The 18,977-nt window shown below is 42.2% G+C and overlaps 1 protein-coding gene across 2 annotated transcripts in view; it reads right to left on the bottom strand.

Moving 5' to 3' along the window:
- LOC126162063 (conserved oligomeric Golgi complex subunit 4) overlaps positions 1-18,977 on the bottom strand; it is a 122,385-nt gene that overhangs the window by 83,743 nt on the left and 19,665 nt on the right. For both annotated transcript variants that reach the window (XM_049918322.1, XM_049918323.1), the window contains exon 3: positions 6,644-6,841. In XM_049918322.1, the coding sequence (XP_049774279.1) occupies positions 6,644-6,841 (198 nt within the window). The remainder of the gene's footprint in view (positions 1-6,643; positions 6,842-18,977) is intronic.

Raw genomic sequence — 18,977 nt, 5'->3', positions numbered from 1 at the left:
TTCATTGGACAAATATATTATATGAGAACTGACATGTGATTACATTTTCACGCAATTTGGGTGAATAGATCCTGAGAAATCAGTACCCAGAACAACCACCTCTGGCCGTAATAATGGCCTTGATACACCTGGGCATTGAGTCAAACAGACCTTGGATGGAGTGTACAGGTACAGCTGCCCATGCAGCTTCAACACAATACCACAGTTCATCAAGAGTAGTGACTGGCATATTGTGACAAGCCAGTTTCTCGGCCACCACTGACCAGACTTTTCAGTTGGTGAGAGATCTGGAGAATGTGCTGGCCAGGGCAGCAGTCAAACATTTTCTGTATCCAGAAAGGCCCGTACAGGACATGCAACATGCGATCGTGCATTATCCTGCTGAAATGTAGGGTTTCGCAGGGCTCGAATGAAGGGTAGAGTCATGGGTTGTAACACATCTGAAAAGTAACGTCCACTGTTCAAAGTGCCATCAATGCGAACAAGAGGTGACTGAGACATGTAACCAATGGCACCCCATACCATCACGCCAGGTGATATGCCAGAATAGCGATGACGAATACACGCTTCCAATGTGCGTTCACCACGATATCGCCAAACATAGATGTGACCATCATGATGCTGTAAACAGAACCTGGATTCATCCGAGAAAATGACGTTTTGCAATTCATGCACCCAGGTTCATCGTTGAGTACACCGTCACAGGCGTTCCTGTCTGTGATGCAGCGTCACGGGGTAACCACAGCCATGGTCTCCAAGCTGATAGTCCATGCTGCTGCAAATGTCGCCGAACTGTTGGTGCAGATGGTTGTTGTCTTGCAGACGTCCCCATCTGTTGACTCAGGGATCAGGACGTGGCTGCACGATCCGTTACAGCCATGCGAATAAGAAGCCAGTCATCTTGACTGCTAGTGATACGAGGCCATTGGGATCCAGCACGGCATTCCGTATTACCCTCCTGAACCCACCAATTCCATATTCTGCTAACAGTCATTGGATCTCGACCAACACGAGCAGCAATGTCGCGATACGATAAACCGCAATCGCGATAGGCTACAATCCGACCCTTATCAAAGTCGGAAACATGGTGGTACGCATTTCTCCTCTTTACACGAGGCATCCCAACAACGTTTCACCAGGCAACGCCGGTCAACTGCTGTTTGTGTATGAGAAATCAGTTGGGAGCGTTCCTCATGCCAGCATGTTGTAGGTGTCGCCACCACTGCCAACCTTGTGTGAAGGCTCTGAAAAGCTAATCATTTGCATATCACAGCATCTTCTTCCTGTTGGTTAAATTTCACATCTGTAGCACGTCATCTTCGTGGTGTAGCAATTTTAATGGCCAGTAGTGTATTTGGAGAAGAAAGTTGAGAGAAGGTTGGTGATTGAAATTTCATGAAAAGTTATCACTACAACAAAAAATGCCATTGTTTAATACTAGCACTCCAATTTGTATATCTTATCCATGACACTATCTCCTACATTTTGTGGTAATACAAAATGAGCAGCAGTTTTACAACATCCTCCATCAATCCTGTCTATTAAGGATGCCATACCACACAGTTGTACCAGTTGTACCCCAGAAGAGTTAAGACAGGTATAGTGGAGGAAGGTTCTTTAGTAGCAATGTTGCATCTTCTAATTGCTCTGACTTTAAAATGCAGTCTTTGGTTGATCTTTCCCATAACATTCTCTCTGTGATGGTTCCAATTTAAATTTTTCATCACTGTAATCTATAGGTATTCAGTTGAATCAATAACCTTCAAATTTATGTGATTGTATGACGGAAATTTAACAGATATTTTTTAGTACTCATGTGGAGCACCTCATACTTTTTATTGTTAAAAGTGAATTTCCACTCATTGCACCAAACAGATATCGTGTCTAAATCATTTTACAGCTCATTCTTATCTTCTGATGACTTAACTGGATGGTAAATGATGGCATCATCTGCAAACAATCTAATAGGGCTGCTCAGATTGTCTCCTAAGTCATTTATATAGATCAGAAACAGTAGGGGGACTGTAATGCTTCACTGGGGAATGCCAGATACCACTTCTATTTTACTTTATGACTTCTGGTCAATTATTATGAATTGTGACCTTTTTGACAGAAAACCAAGATTCTAGTAACACTCCAGTACTTCAAACACATCAAACAATGGAAAATTCAAGATGGAATAATGACAATATTATGGAAAAGATAGGCTGCCGCTCACCATATTCAGGAGACATATATTTAAGCTTTTGCCAACAGACCTCCTCCTAAGATAGAAGACACACATACATTCACGGAAGCACAACTCATGCACACATGACCACTGCCTCTGGCCACTGAGAATGTAAGCCACAGGGCCTGATGGGAGTAGCATCTGTGATGGTGGGGGTAAGGAAGTGGCTGGGGCATGGAGGGACGGCAGAGCAGGGTAGGGGTGGGTGGGTGGGGAGTAGTGCTGCTTGTAGGAACATGCAGGGATGTTGCGGGGACAGGGTAAAGTTGTCCGGTGCTGTCAGGAGGTTTGGGGTGGGTTGGGGTGGGGAGAGGAAGGGGTGCAGAAAGGAGATAAGTAGAGGAGCGGAAAAAGACTAGTGGGTGTGTTGGTGGAATAGAAGGATGCATAGGAGTGGAAGCAAGGGAGGAGATAGGTGGGTGAAAGAAAGGGAGTAGCAAAGGTTGAGACCAAGAGCAGTTACAGGGATGTTACATTTACTGCACAGATAGTTGCCACCCGTGCAATTCAGAAAAGCTGGTGTTATTAGGAAGGACCCAGATTGTGAGGCAATCATTGAAGTGAAGCATGTTGTATTGGGCAGGACATTTAGCATCTGGGTGGCCCAGCCTTCTCTTGGCTGCTGTTTCTTGGTGACCATTCGTGCAGACAAGACAGCTTGTTGGTTGTCATGCCCAAATAGGAAGCAGAGCTTAGTTCGTAGACCACTTGACTGCTTTCACAAGTAGCCTGCCTCTGATGATATAGGTGATGACTGAACGATCTGGAATAGATGGTAGTGGGAGGATATAAGGGACAGGTCTTGCACCTAGATCTATTGCAGTGATGTGAGCCATGAGGCAAAGTGTTGCTTTCTATGTGGGCTTGACAACCAACAAGCTGTCTGTCCGCATGAATGGCCACAACAAACTGTGACCAAGGGACCACACAGCTACTGAATATGTTCCCCAACACAACATGCTTCACTTCAATGACTTCTTCACTGCCTGCACCACCTGGATTCTTCCTACCACCATCAGCTTTTCTGAAATGCAAAGGTGGAAATCCTCCCTTCTTCAATACATTCTACGTTCCCATAACCTCCTTCACTTCGACCTTTGCCAGTCTCTGTCCTGCACCCACCTATCCCCTTCCTGGCTCCCACTCTTACATAGCCTTCTATTCCATAAACACACCCACTAGTCTTTTTGCCTCCGCTACTTACCTTCTTTCCTACTGCACCCCCCTCCCCCAAACCTCCCGAAAGCACCAAGCAGCCTTACCTTGTCCCCACCACAACACCATGATGCTGCATGCTCCCACAAGCAGCACTACATCCCCCCCCTCCCCCAGGCTCCCCACTCCAGCCTCCTCCTTACCACCAGCACCTAGTGACTGATTCTTTCATCAGGACCAATTGCTCACTCAGAGACAGTTGTCACGTGTGTGTGAGTTGTGCCTGTATGAATCTATGTGTGTGTTTTTTACCGTAGAAGAAGGCCTTTCAGCTGAAATCTCAAATGTATAGCAGTTTACTTGTTGTGACTGTCTGCGACTCAATTTCGAACATATCGTTTGTGTATCTTTACACAGAAAACTATGAACTATCTATATACTGGTAAAGTGAAGATCTGTCTAATATAAAAAATATTAGGAAAAGGACAGATTGCTACTCACCATAAAGATGGCCCGCTGAATTGCAGACAGTCACATCAAAAAGGCTGTTACACATTATAATTTTTGGCCCAAGGCTTCTTCAGCAAAGAAAACACACACACACACACACACACACACACACACACACACACACACACACACATTCATGCAAACAAGCACACCTCACATACGTATGATCACTACCAACAGCAGCTCTGACTGCTCAGAGCTGCTGGTGTTAGTGGTCACGCCTGTGTGTATGTGTGTGTGTGTGTGTGTGTGTGTGTGTGTGTGTGTGTTTTCTTCAGCAAAGAAGCCTTGGGCCAAAAATTATAATGTGTAACAGTCTTTTTGTTGTGCCTGTCTACAACTTAGTGGGTCATCTTTATGGTGAGTAGCAACCTATCATTTTCCTAATACTGTTGATATTCCAATCTGGAGTTTCCATTGCCTGATTTTGTCTAATATGAGTATTAGAGTTAAGTAGAATTTACATCCCTGAAACAAAATACTGTGAAACACTATGTGATCAGAAGTATCAGGACACCCCCAAAAACATATGTTTATCATATTAGGTGCACTGTGCTGCCACCTACTGCCAGGTACTCCATATCAGTGGCCTCAGTAGTCATTAGACATCATGAGGGAGCAAAATGAGGCGCTCCGCGGAACTAACAGACTTCAAATGTGGTCAGGTGATTGGGTGTCACTTGTGTCATAAGTCTGTACACGAGATTATCACACTCCTAAACATCCCTAGGTCCACTATTTCTGATGTAATAGTGAAGTGGAAACATGAAGGGACATGTACACCATTAAAACATACAGGTCAACCTTGTCTGTTGATTGAGAGAGACCGCCAACAGCTGGAGAGGTTCATAATGTGTAATAGGCAGACATCTATCAAGACCATCACACAGGAATTCCAAACTGCATCAGGATCCACTGCAAGGACTATCACAGTTAGGCAGGAGGTGAGAAAACTTGGATTTCATGGTGTAGTGGCTGCTCATGCCAGTAAATGCCAAAGGACACCTTGCTTGGTGTAAGGAGAGTAAACATTGGATGATTGAATAGTGGAAAAACTGTTGTGTGGAGTGACGAATCACGGTACACAATGCGGTGATCCGATGGCAGGGTGTGGGTATGACGAATGCCCAGTGAAAGTAATTTGCCAACAGTAAAATTCGGAGATGTTGGTGTTATGGTGTCGTCATGTTTTTCAATGGAGGAGGCTTGCACCCCTTGTTGATTTGCATGGCATTATCACAGCATAGGCCTACATCAATGTTTTAATTACCTTCTTGCTGCCCACTGTTGAAGAGCAATTTGGGGATGGCGATTGCATCTTTCAACATGATCGAGCATCTGTTCATAATGCACGGCCTGTGGCGGAGTGGTTACACAACAGTAACATCCCTTTAATGAACTGGCCTGCACAACGTCCTGACCTGAATCCTATAGAATTACGTCTCCGGATATTTTTGATCACAGTGTATATTGCATAATAAGGTATCCTTTTACATTATTTTTTGCTATTTGACGATTTTCAGTTTCCTGTTTGACGTCCAGTAATAATTTGATATACCATCAGAACATAAAACTTAAATCTGAACACTAGATATGGAAGCAAAATCTACATGGAAATTACTGGCATGTCTAGTATTGTTGCTGTGAATTGCACAATTCATTCTAAATACTCTTTTGTTATCAACCACAAATAGCATTAGGAAGAATGTGTCCTGACAGGGAAATGTGGGAATCTCTAGGTCCCTGAAGAAATTTGTACAGGTTGTTCAGTTATCAACTTTACACAATATCCGTACTGCATGTTGCTGAGGAATAAATACCTTTAAACATAGTTGCTTTGGCCTGTAAGATTATGCCTTACAACAGTATCGTATTAAAGTATGCTAGCAAGTTTGTCTGCACGCCAACATAACGAGTCTATGTATAAAGCATATGGCTCTGAACTTTTTGATAGATTTATCCACTTGCTGGTGCCATCTCAAGTTTATTAGCTGCCCTGGTGCCTAGAAACTTCCATCCAGGTGCCTTCGAACTGCACAAATTGAGCCTCATCCAGTGCATGCGAACTTATTCTGCTTCTGGTACTTTTAAATAATTTTTGTTTGTTTAGAAGTCTATGTAAGGTTAAAGATTACACTGTCTGTTGTTGGTCAGTTGTATGCCTGTTTCATTATTCTCTTAGCTGTACCTCGCATGGGCGTGTTTGGACCCTTTTATCAGTCCACATGTGACATCAGCCAACATGACAGGTTTTGCAGACTTCTCAAATGTTTAGGGTAAATCATTTACCTCAGCCTAGAACAGGAGAGGGTTAAGCTCCATATTTTATGTTTTCTGTCTCCAAATTTAATCTTATTCTTATTGCATCATTTGTTAATGTGACATCTGTTTTCTACTGTTAACATAAGACTCTATTCATGTAAAGGGAATACCCATCACATCATACTATTCTAGTTTACATGGTGCAATTTATGATCTGCACAATTAAAGGCATTGGCAACACTGCAAAAAAATGTCAACACGGTAATTTCTGTGGTTTAGTTCTACAAGTTGTGTTTGGCAAGGTCATACCTAGCAAATACTGAATCAGATCTCTGGTGGGAATTTACCAGCAACTAGAATACAAACACAGCATCTCTCCGTTCAAATGAAACAACCAAGAACAGCAATTCGATTGACATATTGTCAAATTCTCTATTTTACACCTAGTTTTCATGTAACATGTCTAAAATCACAGTAAACACTTACCCTTGCTAAGTCCAACTGGCGGACTTTGGCACTCACATTCTCTGCAAGTGTTGAAGTAAAGCTTATCATCTCTACCAACTGCTTAGCATCAGAATGAACTATCTGAAGGTTTGGTAGTGCTTTTGAAATTCCTCTCAGTTTTGCTTCAAGGTGGCATTGCCTGGCTAGAAGTGTTCCCAACTGATCATTAATTTTTTCCTGAAATATTAGAATTGTCAACATGGATTAGTATCTACAACAACAAAGTGATGCTGGAATACATTCTATAGCAGCCAGTTAATTAGAAGACAATAGGAAACAAATTTCCTTGAGACAGCAGTAGTCTCTTTATTTCTTGTTACAAAGAATGATGCATTCACAAAAAAGGTCATAGTCCCCAGTTTGAAATAGATGAGTCTGTATGATAATGCCCTAATTCATACTATGGTGGTTTTAAATGTTTCCCAATAACAAATACACTACGTGCCTGGCCAATGGGTGAAATTCAATCACAATACTTCACAGCAACATTTTCAAACAAAAGTGCTAGAAATGTAGAACAGAATACTTGAAACTTTTAGACAAATAATACTAGATACATCAGTAATTAGGTATATTATTAAATTTGATACTTTTTTCACTTTAGAACTTATACTATTATGCAACTACATACGAAATACAAAATGAAGAAGATCAGAATTGGAATTCCACAACAAAAATTGATGAAAATATGGAGAAAGAAATTTACAGAATGTGTCCCATGCCAGATGAAGAGAGCTAGAAATTGGCAGAAACAGAAATACAGAGTATTCCTCAAGCTATTGTACACTGCATTGCCCTATTTCACTCTTTGATGTAATGCAAGGAAACGACTGCTTGTACAGACCTGAAAGCCCTGTACTTTAATTTTTTAATAATGATACTTACGTGAGGTATATGAAGCTGAGTAATGGATTCTTAGAATCCTTACAAATGATTTTCAAATTTAAAAATAGCTCATACAGAATAGTAATAATAATAATTCCGTTGGCTCAATGACCTGCCATGTCCTTCATTTGAATGCCACTTTGGTGACTTGTGAATCTAACCTACCCCTACTGGGAAGATGGAATCCAAATCACATGTCATTCCTGGTGAATTTTCACATCATTGGGAGAAGGAGTATAGGTTAAAGGTAGAATGAAATATGGATTGGTGTTGGAATGTGAGCTTACATTTTGATATTTTGTGATTCTTTAAGCAATTTCAAAATATTTTCTTCAAGATGTGTTAGGAATTCCACAGCTTAATGTACATTTACAAAGATGCTGCTGCTCTTACAGAGAAGAATACACTGCAACAAAATTTTTGGAAAATTCTAAATTATTTAAAGAGGTGACAATGTAGTTACCAGCAGCTAAAATGATAGTAGAATTACATTGGTCTGGCCAGTACTGAAGAATTCCACTGTGCAAAAGTTGCTTTAAAGGCTCTTGAAAATAGCCATTCAACATGTAGTTCTTGGAACTTAATCTAGTTCCTCAGTCATTGAATTTGGTACTGGTTTTAGACAGATAAGTAATGCTAGGTTATCTGGCAGTCCTGCATTTGCTTACAACCTCAAAAGATACTTGATAAGACACAGTCATTAACATTGAGCAATAGGACTGCTGCTGTGGTTAGTTGTGGGTAATCTAATAATGGGCAGCAAGCTCTTCAGTTGCCACACTGATAATGAGATGGATTCCAGTTACTTATTGCTGACATGGAAATTTCACATATTTGTGAGTTTTATGTTTCCAGACTCAGTCCATCAATCTGCAAATGTTATAACGGCAAACCAAAACCTTTGAGCTGGTCTATAAGGTATGGCTGGCTAAGGGAATATTAAATCGATTTTGCATTACAAAAATCAAACAACAGAAAATCCAGGATGGAATGTAACAATACCAGAGAAGGAAAGTTGCTACTCACCATATAGCGGAGATGCTGAGTCGCAATAGGCACAACAGAAAGATTCACACAATTAAAGCTTTTGGCCATTAAGGCCTTTGTCAGCAGTAGACACACACACACACACACACACACACACACACACACACACACACACACACACACACACACACGTAAACACAACTTGCACACACATCTGCAGTCTCAGAGAGCGTGGTTTCACCTCTTTGAGACTGCAGATGTGTGTGCAAGTTGCATTTATGTGTGTGTGTGTGTGTGTGTGTGTGTGTGTGTGTGTGTGTGTGTGCTGCTGCTGCTGCTGACAAAGGCCTTAATGGCCGAAAGCTTTAATTGTGTGACTCTTTTTGCTGCGCCTATCGCGACTCAGCATCTCCATTATATGGTGAGTAGCAACTTTCCTTCTCTGTATTGCAGTACAGTTATTTTCATACAAAATTATAGTTTTAATCCTTCAACAATAGCATTTGTAAATGTTAGTAATTGAAATACTTATGTTATTTGACAGAAAATTAAAGTTTTTACAACTAATTGTTTAAATCCATATTATTATGAAATTTTACCTGAAAACAAATTATTTAAGAGTACTAACTGTATCACATATTTTCACATATTTTCCTCGGTATTTTAAAACATGCTGCTACAGTGAAGTTTCTATGAATATGTAATTTCTCACTATAACTTTACATAAGTATCTGTTCTACTGACTCCCACATGAAACATGGATCTTGGCATTGGTGGGGAGGCTTGTGTGCCGAAACGGTACAGATAGCCACACCGTAGGTGCAACCACAATGGAGGGGTATTGGTTGAGAGACCAGACAAATGTGTGGTTCCTGAAGAGGGGTAGCAGCCTTTTCAGTAGTTGCAAGGGCAACAGTCTAGGTGAATGACTGATCTGGACTTGTAACATCATCAACCAAAATGGCTTGCTGTGCTGGTACTGCGAATGGCTGAAAGCAATGGGGGGAAAAAAACAGCTGTAATTTTTCCTGAGAGTATGCAGCTCTACTGTATGTTTAAATGATAATGGCCTCCGCTTGGATAAAATATTCCAGTGGTAAAATAGTCCCCCTATTCGGATCTCCAGGGGGGGGGGGGGGGGTGGCTACTCACAAGGACATCATCATCAGGACAAACAAAAACGAATTCTACAGATAGGAGTGTGAAATGTTAAATCCCTTAATCAAGCATTTAAATTAGAAAATTCAGAAAGGGAAATGGATAAGCTGAAGTTAGGTATAATGGGAATCAGTGAAGTTTGGTGGCAGGAGGAACAGGAGTCCTGATCATGCGAATACAAGGCTATATATACAAAATCACATAGGGGTAATGCAGGAGTAGATTTAATAATGAATTAGAAAAATGCGAATGAGGGTAAGCTACTACGAACAGCAGAGTGAATGCACTATTGCAGCCAAACCATGAAACCCACACCCACCACAGTAGCACAAGTTTATAAGCCAACTAGTTCTGCAGATGATGGAGAGATTGAAGAAATGTATGATCAGATAAAAGAAATCTTTCAGATAGTCACAGGAGACAAAAATTTTATTGTGGCTGGAGACTGTGGACTGGAATTCAATAGTGGGAAAAGGAAGAGAAGGTAAAATAGTAGTTGAATATGGACTGGGGGAAAAGAATGAAAGAGAAAGTCACCTGGTAGAATTTTGTACAGAGCAAATTTAATGATAGCTAACACTTGGTTTAAAAATCATGAAATAAGCTGTATACATGGAAGCTATCTGGAGAGACCAGAAGGTTTCAAACTGATTATTTAATGATAAGACAGAGATTTAGGTACCAGATTTTAAATTGTAAGACATTTCTAGTGGCAGACATGGACTGACCACAACTTATTGTTTATGAACTGTGCTTTAAAACTGAAGACATTGTAAACAGATAGGAAATTAAGGAGATGGGACGGGACCTGGATAAGTTTAAAGAACCAGAGGTTGTTGAGAGTTTCAGAAGGTGCATTAAAGAACAGTTGACTAGAACAGGGGAAAGGAATACAGTAGAAGACGAATGGGTAGCTTTGAGGGATGACATAGTGAAGCCAGCAGAGGATCAAATAGGTAAAAAGACAAGCTAGTACATATTGAATTTAATTAATGAAAGGATAAAATACAAAACTGCAGCAAATTAAGCAGGTAAAAGGGGACACAAATGTATAAAAAATGGGACTGGCATGAAGTGCAAAATGGCTACGCAGGAATGGCTAGAGGACAAATGTAAGGATGTAGAAGTATATATCACTAGCGGAAAGATAGATACCAACTAAAGGAAAATTACAGAGCTGTTTGAAGGAAAGAGAAGCAGCTATATGAATATCAAGAGCACAGATGGAAAAACTGTCCTAATCAAAGAAGGGGAAGCAGAAAGGTGGAAGGAGTATATAGAGGGTTTATACAAGGGAGATGTACTTGAGGGCAATATTATGGAAATGGAAGAGGACATAGATGAGATAGGAGGTATGATACTGTGGGGAGAATCTGACAAAGCACTGAAAGACCCAAGCTGAAACAAAGAGAAAACTTTGACAATGTTGACTGGAATGAGCTCTTTGAACTTCTGAAGGTAGCAGGGCAAAATACAAGAAGCAAAAGCCTATTTACAACTTGTACAGAATCCACACAGCAATTACAAGGCATGCCAGGGAAGCACTGTTTAAGAGGGGAGTGAGACAGGGTTGTAGCTTACCCCTGATGTTATCAACCTGTACACTGAGCAAGCAGTAAAGGAAACCAAAGAAAAATCTGGAGTAGGAACTGAAGTTCAGGGAGACGAAACAACAACTTAGAGGTTTGTCGAAGACGACATAATTCTATCAGAGACAGCAAAGGATGTGTAAGAGCACTTAAACAGTATGGACGGTGGTTTGAAAGGAAGCTATAACATGAACATGTAAAATGAACTTCAACAAAAGCAAAACAAGGATAATGGAATGTGGTTGAATTAAATCAGATGATGCTGAGAAAATCTGATTACGAAATGAGGCATTGAAAGTAACAGATTAGATTTGCTATTTGGGCAGCAAAGTAACTGATGATGGTTGAAGTAGAGAGGATATAAAATGCAGAATGGCAACTGCAAGAAAATCATTTCTGAAGAAGAGAAATTTGTTAACACTGAATACAGATTTCAGTGTTACGAAGTAATTTCTGAACACATTTTTGTGGAGAATAGCCATGTATGGAAGTGAAACATGAACAATAAACTGTTTAGATGAAAAGAGAATAGAAACTTTTGAAGAATGCTGAAGATCAGCTGGGTAGATCATGTAACAATTGAGGTGGTACTGAATAGAACTGGGGGGAAAACAATGCCTATGGCACAACCTGACTAGAATAAGGGATCAGTTGATAGGAAACTTTATGAGACATCAAGGGATCATCAGTTTAGTATGGGAGGGAGTGTGAGGGATAAAAATTGTAGAATGAGACGAAGATCTGGATACAGTACGCAGAGTCAGAAGGATGTAAGTTGCAGTAGTTATGCAGAGACGAAGAGGCTAGTACAGGTTACAGTAGCATGGCAAGCTGCGTCAAACCAGTCTTCAGACTGAAAACCACAACAACAAGTTTGGCATCAAGGATTGTTACATCTTTATAGTGCATACTCTGACGCAAAATTAAATCGGTATTCTGGAAACAAGCTTAACATGTGACTAAGTGAGTTCCTACAAATCCTTTCTTTCAAGGGTACTAATCCCACTACAAAAAAAGTGAAGGAAGATTATAATCTGTGAGACTGATATTCACAGTAGATTATAGCATCCTGGTCACACTTATTACGGTTCTCTAGTGGCAATCAGCAAACTCTGTGCAAATATGCAAGATGTATCTGTATTTGTAAATCTAATTACACATACTTCTGACATTTTTTTAAAAAAAGTGCTGGAAAACTAGTCAGTATCTAGTATTATGTAATATGTTAAAATTATACTTAACAATGGAAACAAAAAATATCTTCACAATATTGTAGGCTTCTAAATATTTTCCTTATTAACTACTTCCATCAACAAGCCACAGAAGAATCTATTAGAATTTTAACAGTTATACTCTGGCAAAATACAGTATCATGATCCATTGTAGAGATACTCTCCTTCAGTGGTGTGGGCCGGTTTGTTGTACTAAACATGATGATGGTCTGTTGTTTACTTCTGAGATGTAAATACTTTTGATTTTTGCCTCTGTGCCTATAGATGCAGCAACATGCAATAAAACTCATTGGTTGGAAGTAATGAAGTAGACACTAAATATTCTTTTTTGTTTTGTTTTTAATACAGCCAGAGTAAATTAGTTTGATTATCACATGAGTAACTTAATGATATTTTACTGATTCCTTACATATACTGAGCAGCAGTTATATGTATATAATACTATTCCTTTACATACGCTGATCAATGTTTGAATGTAACAGACTACTGAAGTGTCATAATTTCTAACCCTATGGAAGTATATTATTACAGTATGTTATGCAGTTATAAAAAGGTATTTTCAGAGATGTATGATTTGTTAATGATACAATTTTTTCTGTGTAATCTGTGCAGTAGCTTCTGTAGTTATATATGGAAGTACATTAAAAGTACCGGGTGATCAAGAAGTCAGTATAAATTTGAAAACTTAATAAACCACGGAATAATGTAGATAGAGGGGTAAAAATTGACACACATGCTTGGAATGACATGGGGTTTTATTAGGGGGGGGGGGGGGGGGGAAAGGTCCAACAATGGCACTGGACAGCAAAACATCAGTGACTGCGCATGACAATCGTGTATAAAATGAGCTGTAATGCACCAGCAGTCACAGCACATCGATGTTACCTGAAAAGACGCTTTTAGTGAAGCTGTATTATCAGAATGGGGAATGTGCTAGTTCAGCGGTACGATCCTATCGCCATAGGAAGGGAATTCGAATGGGTAAAGGTCTGTTGAAAAATGCAGCTGTGGCAAGAATGATTTTGAAGTTCGAAGCCATGGGTTGTTTAGACGATAGACCCCGTAGTAGCCGACCGAGCACAAGGCGTAATGCTGCTGAGACAGTTCAGGAAGAAATGGAGACTGTAGCAGGTTCGTCTATGCACGGGGAAGTCAGCACTCATGCAGTCGCACATTGCACCGGCATTCCATACACTACTGTTTGGTTGGCACTTAGGGGTACCCTCCGATGCTATGTGTACAAAATCCATCGGCATCATGAACTGTTATCTGGCGATTCAGTGAAACGGAGGGCATTTGCGGTGTGGGCATTTCAAAAGATGGCGGACAATGACGATTGGTTGAGTAACATGTTGTGGACTGACGAAGCTCATTTCACGCTCTGAGGGTCTGTCAATGCCCACAACGGCAGAATTTGGGCTACCGAAAATCCTAGAACTGTTGTGGAAACTCCATTGCACAACGAGAAAGACACGGTATGGGTTCGATTTACCACATCTACCGTTATCGGGTCTTTTTTCTTCGAGGAAATGCGTGATTCTGGTTTTGTAACTGCTACCGTGACGGGTGAGAGGTATGCCGATATGTTACAGAATCGCATCATCCCCAGCCTGGCCGATAAACACATGCTGGAACGAACGATGTTTATGCAGGACGGCGCTCCATCCCATATTGCTAGACGCGTGAAAGATCTCTTGCGCGCGTCGTTTGGTGATGATCGTGTGCTCAGCCGCCACTTTCGTCATGCTTGGCCTCCCAGGTCCCCAGACCTCAGTCCGTGCGATTATTGGCTTTGGGGTTACCTGAAGTCGCAAATGTATCATGATCGACCGACATCTCTAGGGATGCTGAAAGACAACATCTGACGCCAATGCCTCACCATAACTCCGGACATGCTTTACAGTGCTGTTCACAACATTATTCCTCGACTACATTTATTGTTGAGGAATGATGGTGGACATATTGAGTATTTCCTGTAAAGAACATCATCTTTGCTTTGTCTTACTTTGTTATGCTAATTATTGCTATTCTGATCAGATGAAGCACCATCTGTCTAACATTTTTTGAACTTTTGTATTTTTTTGGTTCTAATAAAACCCCATGGCATTCCAAGCATGTGTGTCAATTTGTACCTCTCTATCTACATTATTCTGTGATTTATTCAGTTTTCAAATTTATACTGACTTTTTGATCACTCGGTAGTATGATTAAGGTGTGCTGTATGCTTTAGACATTTTAACAGACTGCAGTAAGTATTTTTCCTTCTTCTTTCTACCATTTCCATGGACATCTGTACAAAAGTGTTTCAATATTTTTATTGTTGTTCAATCCACATCTGTGACAAATTTAATTTCTATGCGTATTCATTGCCTGCTTATCACATATACAAACAAAAATGTAAAGATTGTAATTTTCAGGTTTGGGATAGAGAATTAAAACATTTGTGACTGCTGGCTTGTTCATCGGTTATTTGTTTCTGTGGAGAGCTTGCTGCTTGGACAGGATTTCTATTTTTTTTTCTTTGGATGTACAAAAAAAACTCCTTCCTCAAGTGTTTGAAAAAAGTTCTACTGGGAGGATATAAGGAGTAATGTTATCTTTGATATCATAATGTATCGATATTGTACTCCTTCCTTCTGGAACTTTCAGAGCTAAGAGCACTTTTTCTATAAGTGAGTACTGTTTTTGCCGTATAATGCTGCAGCCACACAGCACGCACCAATCTGCGCAGCACGGACTGTTTGTACGTATGCAGCATGTCCCAGTGCACACGCATCAATAAATGGAAAACAAGAATCACTGTCCAAACAGAGCCGCACACAAATGAACCATTTCCTTTGACATACCAACACAGTGCGGAACCTGTTCACTGTTGCAAGGAGTGGCGCAGTTTGATGTCCAAGCTGTCCCCCCCCTCCCATTGTCGTTTCACATTGCTGCCCCATATGAGCAGCGGTGGGCTGGCAGTGGCACAATCCATCGCTCTTTAGTCCAGTGACTGTACAAATAATACTGGGGAAATGTTAAAACCAAATACTAAGGGGATAAAAGATGAAATAGACAAAAGATATGGGGAAAACAATTGGGGTCAAAATATACAAAAAAAGATGTTTAATGAGGGACAATTGTATAAAATCCACATATAAATAAAATAAACTTGACAAATATGTAGTACATAAACAATGGTGGCACTAAGAGCAAAGATAAAAAATGGTGTCCACAGTAAGAAAAGCCACAAGGGATGACTACACTTAAAACACACTGCACTGATGTATCACATACGGTAAGCACCAAAACATGGTGGAGAGTAAACTTGATTAAAACTGGAAGGACCTGCCGAGGGAATTGAGGCCAGAAAGGAGAGGAAGAGGAGGGGGTGGGGGGTTGATGGAGGAGGGGGAGGCAGGAAAGGGCAGGAGGGGGAGGAGCTGGTACCACACCAAGGGACAGGAGACGGGGACGGTGGGAAAGGGAGCAATCCAGAAAGAAGTGCAAAGATTGGGAAAGGAGAAGTGAGCAGGACAAGGGGGTAAGGGAGGGGAGGGGGGGGGAGGTGGATGGAGGAAACAGCAGAAGAAGACAGGAGATGGGGATGGTGGGAAAGGGAGCAATCCAGAAAGGAGTGCAAAGATTGGGACAGGAGAAGTGAGGAGGACAGAGAGGGAGGTGGGGTAGGATGGAGGAAACAGCAGGGGGGGGGGGGATGAGAGATGAACTCCTACAAATGAGAGGAAGTGGAGGGTGTGGAGATGCAGAGAGTGTGGGACACATTGGTGGAGGTGTGGCAGTGGGCAGGGAGGGGAGAGGAAAGGAGGCACCAGGGGTTGAGGAGGATCGAATCGGCAGTTGGATGCGGATGAGTTCAAGGAAAAGGAGGAGTTGTGAAAAGGGATAAGGTCATAGAGGATCCTCATGGGAGACATATATGAAAACTGAGGTGGAGTGCATGGCATTCAAGGATTTGGAGAGCTTTATAGAATTTATGTGGGATGGAGATCCAGGCAACACTGGTGTAACAAAGGATGAGACAGATCAAGGATTTTTAGGTACAGAGGATGATGGAAGGGTGCAAACCCCATGTTCGACCGGACAGGAGTTTCAGCAGCTGGAGTATATTGTGGCTTTGTGTTCGATGGTAAGGGGGTAAGGGGATGGGGGTTCCAGTGAGTTAACGGTCCAGGATGAGGCCAAGGTATTTCAGTGTGGGAGTAAATTGGATAGAATGGTCATAGATGGTGAGGTAGAAATCATGGAGCCGGGAGGGGACTGTGGTACATCCTATGATGATTGCCTGGATTTTTGAAGGATTGATCTGAAGGAGCCACTACTTGCACCAAGTGGTAAACTGGTCTAGGCAGGTTTGGAGGGAGTGCTGGGGCTGTTGAAGGGCAGGATAGAGGGCAAGGAAGGCAGTGTCATCAGCATATCGAAAGAGATGGACGGGTGGGGTTGGTTTGGGCATATCAGTGGTACACAGAAAATAAAGGAGAGGGGAAAGGATGGAGCCCTATGGCACACCTGCAGTAGGGTAGAAGGTACAGGAGCTGGTGTTATGGATGGTGACATAGGAAGGATAGTGGGAGAGGAAGGATGCAATGAGATGGACAAAGTTGATAGGAAGGGTGTAGGTCTGGAGCTTGAAAAGCATTCTGGAGGTTGAGGAAAACAAAAATAGCAGAATGATTGGAGTTAAGTTGGAGAGGGAGAGGAGATAGGTCAGGTTAAGGAGCTAGTTGTCAGCAGAGGAGGGGGGCCAGAAACCACACCAGGTAATGAGGAGGAAGTGGTATTGAGTTAGGTGGTGATGGATATGGCAGGAGAGGGTGGATTCGAAGGCCTTACTGAACACGGAGGTGAGGCATATGGGACGATAGGAGGTGCTGTCAGAAGGGAGTCTGTTGGGTTTAAGGAACAACAGGACGCGGGAAGTCTTCCACAGGTCAAGGTAAAAGCCAGCAGAAAGGATGGTGTTGTGTAGAGTGGCAAGGGTGGTGAGGAAGGAGGTGGTGGTAGGTGATACATTCGTGACCAGGGCCATGTTGCATTTAGGGTGGAGGTTGAGTTTAATGTCATGTGCTGTAATAGGAGGGTTTAATGCTCAGGGTGGTAACTGGACCAAATACTGGAAGCTAGGAGCAAGCAGAGAGACAGTTGTATCGGTGTGGTCAAGGACGTCAGGGAAGAGTGCGTAATCAAAGTGAGGATCATCAGGTATGGAGAGGACTTTGAAAAGATATCTACCAGTAAGGCAGTGGAAGGCAACCAGTACTTGGAGGACTTGACAGGGAGGTGACATTGAAGTCGAATGCATGTTTAGCACCAGTCCTGACATTTCTTTGCTGTCAGAAGGTTTCGAATGCATCGTCGTAGCTGCTGGTGGCCGAGGAATGTGTCCCCGTCTCGAGTGCAGAGGAAGGAATGGTAGAGCCTGCAGGATTCATGGAGAAGGAGTACGGCTTCCACAGGGAGGGTAGGATGGTGGGGATAGATAGGTTTGGTGGTAACATGGACCTCCACAGCATCGGAGATGGTCTTCTGGAGGAAAGATGAGGCATGATCAATGTCATCAGGATGGTGAAGAGTGAATGGGTCACTTCCAACCTGGGTGGCAATGGAGACTTGGTAGGCATTCCAGTCGGCACAGCGGTAGTGATGTATGACCTTGGGAGGGGCAACGGGGCAGGGAGCCAGAGGAGGATGATGGACAAAGGAGATGGTGAGAAGGACTGGGAGCTGATCACTGGCAATGGGATCTAGCACTTCCTCAGTGATATGCCCAAGGAGGTTGGGGTAAGGGAAGATGACATCGGGGTCGGAGTTACTTACAGGACAGGTATGCTGAGAGAGGAGGACAAGATCAACTCAGAGGGTGAAAAGGATTTGATGCCACCACCGCATGTTGGTTGGTTGGTTGATTGATTGAGAGGAGAGGATCAAGCAGCGAAGTCATAGGTCCCATCGGATTAGGGAAGGACAGGTCAAGGAAGTCGGCAGTGCCCTTTCAAAGGGACCATACCAGTATTTGCCAGAAGCAATTTAGCAAAATCACGGAAAACCTAAATCAGGATGGCTGGATGCAGCTTTGAACTATCATCCTCCCGAACGCGAGTTCAGTGTGCAAACCACTGCACCACCTCGCTTGGTGCCACCAGAGAGTGGCAGGGTTATGGATGTTGTGGTCTGTGGAAATCACAGGTGGAGAAGGTGCAGTCAGTATGGGAGGAGAGGTCACAAGGGTTGGGAGCAGCAGGGTGGACATAGATGGTGACACAGGGCCCAGGAGATAGTGAGGGCAGAGAAAAAGATGCTGAGAATAAGATGTTCGGTAGTGACATTAAGCAGGTGTTGTGGCTACACTGGGATATGCTTAAGGTGGCTAATAGTTACTATGCTTAAGGTGGCTAATAGTGACCCCAACTCGCATTAAGGGTTGGGGGTTATTGGTACAGTGAAGGACATAGG

Source organism: Schistocerca cancellata, chromosome 2 (genome assembly GCF_023864275.1).
Source record: "Schistocerca cancellata isolate TAMUIC-IGC-003103 chromosome 2, iqSchCanc2.1, whole genome shotgun sequence".
NCBI classification, from domain to species: domain Eukaryota; kingdom Metazoa; phylum Arthropoda; class Insecta; order Orthoptera; family Acrididae; genus Schistocerca; species Schistocerca cancellata.
The sequence above is the reverse complement of the archived record's forward strand: the minus strand, read 5'-3'. Positions and strand labels throughout refer to the sequence as shown.